The sequence below is a fragment of the Engraulis encrasicolus genome, chromosome 20 (genome assembly GCF_034702125.1).
Source record: "Engraulis encrasicolus isolate BLACKSEA-1 chromosome 20, IST_EnEncr_1.0, whole genome shotgun sequence".
In the NCBI taxonomy this organism is placed as follows: Eukaryota; Metazoa; Chordata; class Actinopteri; order Clupeiformes; family Engraulidae; genus Engraulis; species Engraulis encrasicolus.
The window spans coordinates 17,551,514-17,559,013 of NC_085876.1; the positions used below are offsets into that span (position 1 = coordinate 17,551,514).

At 41.2% G+C, this 7,500-nt stretch overlaps 1 protein-coding gene across 2 annotated transcripts in view; it reads left to right on the forward strand.

The window, feature by feature from the left end:
* The window catches only part of sema4ab (sema domain, immunoglobulin domain (Ig), transmembrane domain (TM) and short cytoplasmic domain, (semaphorin) 4Ab), a 66,149-nt gene that overhangs the window by 14,272 nt on the left and 44,377 nt on the right, over positions 1-7,500 (forward strand). For both annotated transcript variants that reach the window (XM_063185518.1, XM_063185519.1), the window contains exon 2: positions 2,663-3,010. In XM_063185518.1, the coding sequence (XP_063041588.1) occupies positions 2,911-3,010 (100 nt within the window). In that variant the 5' untranslated portion in view covers positions 2,663-2,910. The remainder of the gene's footprint in view (positions 1-2,662; positions 3,011-7,500) is intronic.

Here is a 7,500-nt window from a genome sequence, read left to right on the forward strand (position 1 = left end):
CTAAAGGCTGTGACATATCTGTGCTAATCCCGGTGTCTGCAGCAGCGCACTGTAATCCTGTTATGTGAATGGCAGCAACACTGCGTGGACTATCTGCGCTTGGCAGCTGCAGCGTCTTTAAAGGAGTCCCAGGTCCCAGGTGAAATGTGTAAGAAATGAAGCATACTGTACTTTGTCTCTCCTTAGCATCTTAGATATTCTCTGAAAAACAGTCAAAACTGAAAGCACTGATATATGGTGATGACAATGTTTACTTTGTTTGTGTCGGTGGGGGGTGGGGGTGCAGGGGACTTGCCATATGAGTGATTTGTTTATAGATTTTATGTGTATATTCATTGGTTTTTGATGGTTTTATTTTATTTTATTATTTATTTTATTTCAATGTTTTATGTCCCGTCAGGGACTACAGATATATATTAGCCTGAGGCTAACTCTGGTACAATGCATTATATCTGAAATGGCAACATATATGTTTTAATTGTACATGGTCCCTATACTAAACTGAATTGCATTGAATTTGATTTTTGGGACTTGATCTGGCTCATTGCAGGCCATTACAATTTTGTGTTTGCAATATTTTACCATATTTCTTATAAATTAACTTGCTAAAACTGCACAAAATCATCATTGTATTGATGGTCTCTGTCTTTGAGATAAAGAATGAATTATTGTAAAATGAGCTTACCCTCACACGTCTGTACACCTGTTAATCATCATGCTAGTTAAAGAAAAATAGTTCACCAAGGAGGAGTGTGAGAGTGAAGAGTGTACATTGTTATGTGGAAGTTTTTTGAATGACCAAGACGAATTTCTTTTGGGACCAACGCATTAATCTAAAAGCTTGAATCTTTAACTCTCGAGTGACTATCATTCACGCTTTTGGCTGCTTAGACACAATGCAGTTAATAAGTATTTTTTTTGTCCTTCACGGACATTATTGAATTGTAGTTTTGTAAAATGTCCTTTGCTTTTCTGTATGCTGTACTTTTCAAGTGTCATCATCACTCTATTCATATTTTGAGGCGGTTGCAATGCTACATTAGCCGTGGTCTCACAGCCATATCAGAGCCGCACTTAAGTGCTTAGTGCTTAAAGGGACACTGTGTAAGATTTTTAGTTATTTATTTCCAGAATTCATGCTGCCCATTCACGAATGATACCTTTTTCATGAATACTTACCACCACCATCAAATTCAAATTATTCTTGATGACTGGAAAAATTGCACCTTTCATACATGAAAAAGGGGATCTTCTCCATGGTCCGGCATTTTGAATTTCCAGAAATAGACATTTTTAGCTGCAAAAATGACTGTACTTGGGCCGTACTAGAAGATATTTAGTTTATTACTCAGTAAACTTTCAGGAAAAGATCAAATTTGGCAATAGGCAACCCAGTTTCAATGAGCAGCATAGTACTTTTTTTGACCATTTCCTGCGCAGTGTTCCTTTAAAGTGGGCCTGCGGCCCAGGGCTGCAAGCCCCGTGCTACGAGAGCTGGTTCGTTTTCATTAGCGGACCTGCCGATCCCTGAGAGTTACGCCCCGTTTGCAAAACGTCACATTGTTGCTGACATCATGCCTCCTCACTTGGCCCTCTGTTGCAATCATGTGCGGCCGGCGCCTGAGGTTAACCAATGCTGACGGTCACGTCTCTGGGAGACTGCAGACTCTTGCATGAGTTAGGGTTTGTCTCTGTGCATGTGTGTTTGTGTATGTCGGTGGTTCTCAACCTTTTTAGAGCAAACGCCCCAGGGACCTCATCCTATGCCTTCCAACGCCCCCTTGACATCATCATAAGACTGACAACACCCCCCTGAGTATTATGAAATTAAATGGACTAATGACCCGCAATGGCAGCTAAGCACCACCCCTCTCAGCTGTACCCTTCTCAACGCCCCCTTAGAGCTCTCCAATGCCCACTGGAGGGCTGTACCGCCCCCGTTGAGAAACACTAGTTTAGGTGCTTTCTCTTCCTCCTGATTAGTTTCGGAGCACTCAAATCCGAACCAATAGGCCCAATAAGCAACGTGACCGTGTGAGGCAATAGCAGCTCTGGACGGTTGAAGTAGGCTGGTGTGGATTTTGATCATCTGCCAAAGCATGACTTCTCTCTTACTTGTTCTCTCTGAGCTGTGCAGCTGAAAGCGGAAGAGGGCCTCCCTCCCAGTGCCCAGCCCCGTCCAGAACGGCACAGATTAATCACAGCGTTTGCACATCACATTTTCTTTCTGTCTCGGTAGTGCACATTTTCTACTTATTTCAATCACGTTAAAGCAGACCTACTGTACTTCTGTAAGAAAAAAGACTAAATAAACTTACTAATGAACAAATTGATAAACTGTGAACGGGCAAAATTCTCACTTAACTCTCTCCTGCTCTTTCATCGTCATTCTATCTATTTGTCTCTGTAGATTTGTTTTTCGGTCAGAAAATCAGAAAGATTGATGAACTATGAATGAACAAATGAATTAATTCTATCGCTTCTCTCTCTCTCTCTCTCTCTCTCTCTCTCTCTCTCTCTCTCTCTCTCTCTCTCTCTCTCTCTCTCTCTCTCTCTCTCTCTCTCTCTCTCTCTCTCTCTCTCTCTCTCTCCAAGCTTAAGTGTGGTGGGAGGGGTAGAGTGTCTGACACATTCTCAGCACCCTCTCATGTTATTTTGACAGATGCGATGACTGCAGCTTCCTGTGAACCCGGGACGGGCCACTGCGGCGGGCAGCATATGATCTGCGCTGACATCAAGTCCTCCGCCGCACTCATTAACGACCACCACCACCACCACCACCACCACTCTACGCATCCGCATCTATGCTAGGCTAAGGGCTATCTAGTTGGTCTGCCTAATTGACTCCACTCCACTCCCCTCTGCCTTCCATCACCCGGCGGCCGCCGTCATCTCCGGTCGGGGGTCAAGATGGCCCAGCTGGGCTTGCTGTGGGTCTCCCTCCTCCTCCTGCTGGATGTCCGGAGGTGGTGCCACGCCAGCGCTGTTCCCCGAGTCTCCTTCCCCCTTGGTAAGTAAATATAAAATAATTGCATAATTGTATAGTTTAGGTGACTTATATATTTTATTAGAATAGCTAGCCTGACCAGGGACTGAGGTTGCAAATTAGCTATCTATCTACAAACCTTTTATGTACTCACATCTGCAAGCGGTGTCACGACCTTGCCATGTCATGTTAGTAATAATGTGCACTGAATTTACCTGCTAAATACACTACAAAAAAAATAAAAAATAAAATAAAGTCCAGGCTGCCATATGTTGCTGTCATGTCATCACATGTTATTCAGGGCAATAGATAAACATTTTTCATCATTAGACAATTTTGGCTGGTAGATGTTAAACCTTACTAGCCACACATACACTCACTATGACTCAAAGTGGCTACTAGTAAGATATTTTTTCTCCCTGTGTGTCCTGGCTATCCTATTGCTTGCTGTTGTAAGCTTATTACATTACATTGGTAACACTTTATATCAAGGGATGCATTACAAGACATGTGTTAATGTTTTGTTCATCATTGTTAATTATTGTATTCATTATTTACGTTGTTTTAATGCTTTATAAAATATCTACAAATAATGTATTCAAGATTTTACAACAAGTGTTGAAACTGAAACTCTGAAACCTGTGTGGCTTTTCCATATCGCTTCAGACTTTTTCCAGACCAACTTTGTAGCGATACAAATATCCCCAAAGCCATCTCTACCGACCAAATTAATTTTGTGCGGCCAATCCAGCATTGGAGCCATTTTGTGTCCAGTTTTCATGTCAGGTTGCCTGCACACATAATTTAAAGAGAATTGCAACTGTCAATCTTATCCCTCTGATCGTAAATACCGAAACGATGCCCGATGCTCTATTTCGAGTTGTAAATATCAAACAGTGATATCTACGATATGCAATTGACAACTCTTGGAACCGGCAAAATTCTATCTTTCTATCTAAATTTTGCCCAACAATCGCTTGCGATGATCCTGCGGGATAATGTTCCACGGATTGTCGTAAGGAGGGTGTTCAGCCGAGAATAAGTTGTATTTTAAGTCTAAGATCCTCATCTTGCATTTAGAATGTGTTCATTCAGCTCTAACATACCCACATTTTAATTGAAAAAATCTCAGATCTCAATCGTCCATGCAGCTTCAGGCGCCTGGGTCAATGATGCGTATACAGTACGTGGCATCCAGCATCAGTGGGTTTAACAAATTGACCCAATTGCCTATGTACAAATTGTGTCTGGAATAAAACAGGTCTTCATTTTATCCTGGAACAGGAGCATTGGTAGAAAAGTAGGCCCCTGCAGCAGCACACTTCAGAAGGCTTTATTGCACAAATCAATCAGTCTTATGTGGCCCTAAATTGCATTTTCTGCTGTTGAAGTAGAGCTTGCCAGCAGGGGCGCTGACAGCTTTGGCCAGGCCCAGGACAAAGTTATCTGTAAGGGCCCCCCAGCCCCATAGATACAATGTAGGAGGGCTGAGAAAGAAGGAGGGCTGAGAGTGAACCGATGTCATTATGCATCATGAAGTAAAAAAATAACTAGCATCCAATGTGGATAATGAGGACAAAATGTTTAAAACAAGGCCACAGTTTTCAACAAAATGAAAGCATTTTAGAATACTTGACATTCTGTGCACTGAAACATCATTGGGCTCTGAGTACAAGTACTTTTTTGGGACTCGTGCAGGATAACGACATAAACGTTTCTCTTCAATTGAACCAATTCTATTTTTTTCTTCTGAAATGTCAAGTACAGTAAAAAGTAAGTATGTCACATAAAATAATGATTAGTGTCTTAGGAACTTTTTATTGGCTGCATTTTTTTTTTAAGATATTCTTTTGGTCCTCTAGACTTAACTATGGACAGGACAGTACGAGAGGTACACCGCATTCCACATTATTACGCAAATTACATTTTTCGCTGTTTCCCCAAATAATCAATACAAATGACGGTCATCATAATTTTCAAGTCATCAGCCATTAGAGTACAATTTAAAAGTTTTTGAATGAACCTTCCAATGATAACAGTATTTTTAAAAATAATAAAAAACTTAAAATGCTGTGTTCCACATTATTACGCAAAATAGTTTTGTAGTGTTGTAATCCAAATTTCTTTCTTTTTTCCCTGTTTACATCAAAACAGTTGGAAATTGGTACCTTCTAAATTACATTTCAATGTTCAATACTTGTTGATAAGCTCTTTGTCTTAGTATCTGGAATGCTGCGTTTAACATTGAAGTCAATGGCAGGGCATTGCATGGGAGTTATGGAAGCCCAGATATCCTTGATGCTTTGCTCTCAGCTGTTTTTGTTTGTTTGGTCTGGTGACCCACACTTCACTCTTCAATATACCCGTAGATTTTCATGCCATGTTTAGGTGCTTTGGAGGTGATGACATTCTAACTCACCAGACATAAAACCCCATTGAAAATGAATGGGATGTTATGTCTGGTGAGTTAGAATGTCATCACCTCCAAAGCACCTAAACGTGGCATGGAAATCTACGGGTATATTGAAGAGTGAAGTGTAGGTCACCAGACCAAACAAACAAAAACAGCTGAGAGCAAAGCATCAAGGATATCTGGGCTTCCATAACTACCAAGCAATGCCTTGCCATTGACTTCAATGTTAAATGCAGCATTCCAGTTACAGCTTATAACCAAGTTTTGAACATTGAAATGTAATTTAGAAGGTACCAAATGTCACCTGTTTTGATGTAAATGGGAAAAAAGAAAGACATTTGGATTACAACACTACAAAACTGTTTTGCGTAATAATTTGGAACAGAGCATTTTGGACATTTTAAGTTTTTTATTATTTAAAAAAATACCGTTATCATGGGAAGGTTCATTCAAACACTTTTTAATTGTACTCTAATGGCTGATGACTTGAAAATTATGACGACTGTCATTTCTATTGATTATTTGGGAAAACGGCAAAAAATGTCATTTGCGTAATAATGTGGAATGCGGTGTAGACAGGAAGCAAATGGGGAGAGAGACAGGGAGGGGTCAGCAAAGGACCAGGGCCGGGAATCGAACCCGGGTCAGCCGCATGGCAGGCACGTGCCCTACCGAATGGCCATGGCAGGGCCGTTGGCTGGCATTTTGACCAGGACTCCCTGGCAGAGAAACGTATGCTGTGTCTCAGATGGCGCATTTGTGCACTTCAGGCACTGTGTTTCAGAGCGTAATGCGTAAATCATTCTGAGGAGTGGATTTCATTTGCATTCACCTTCAGTAATGCTTGGTATTGTCTTGGCAGACTTTTGGATAAGAGTTTAAAGTTTAACCTTTAATATATTTCAGTCAGGCTTGTGTGAATTGGTTGCAGAAAGGGAAGTCTAATCTAGGTCAGCAATATCAAGAACTGCACTGGAGGAAAAAGAAATGGGTCGAAAAAAGAGAAGTGAGATGAATCGGGGTGGCGGGAATCGGAAACTGAAGTCTTCACACTTGACACACTTCACACTTCAATGGTAGTCTCTTCTGATGCTCGGATTAGTTTCCTTTTTCACACGGCAAAATAAAGCTAGCATTGTCAGATTTATCTTCTGGATAGATGTTGCTTTAAAGTAGAGAAGAGGTTGCCAGATGAGGCTCATTGTTGCAGTGGGATCTGCCATGTTCGTAGGAATGCAAGTTCACATTCCATGGAGCAGCAAGTGTTGAATTGTTGATTTGTTGAATTGTTTTGTGTTGAATTGTATTGAATTGTTGAAGACTCTCTCACTCACTCACTCACTCACTCAGCTCATGTCTGGAAGTCCAACACTTGAGTGCTGATGTCATGGCGGGTGTGGAGTTAGATTCATCTGACGGTTGAATCATCTTGGCTAGTTGATTTGGAGAAACTTCTCTCACCGAACACACATTCTATGTGATGTGCTCTATTTGTGTGACCTCATGCTAATGTTTACAAAATGGCAGCAATCACCAGCCAGATGTGTAAAAGCAAGCGATTTTCAGTAGATATTTTCACACTTTCTGGTTTGTATGCTTTGTAAGCAGAGGAAGATGATGTGCTGGTTTTAATTTTAGTTTATGTTATTGCTACACACTGCTTTTTTTAGCTTGACAGTCAAATTTACATACACAAGGAACAGTGCAGAACTGTTTGCATGTATGCCTTTCATCTTGGGTAAATGCTTTTTGTTGTCGTTTTGACACATACGTACTTCATTAGTTTTGAAGAAGTGCGTGCTTGGTGCATATTTCACTTCCTACATCCCCAGTCAAGTGAGGCCTTTGTGAAACCGCAGGACTGGAGACAGCCTTGACGGTGCCACTTCTGTGAGGGAAGTGACTATCTCTCTACTGTGGCCAGTTTTTGAAAACAGCCATACATTGATGTGTTGACTCGCTCAGTGCTTCCCACAGAACATGTGTTAGGTAGCCTCTTAGCGCAGATGGGCCTGCCGTCGGACCCGTTCACTTGTCGCTGAGAAGACTGAACTACATCATAACAACATTGCTATGACATTACCAAGAGTCATAAGTAACA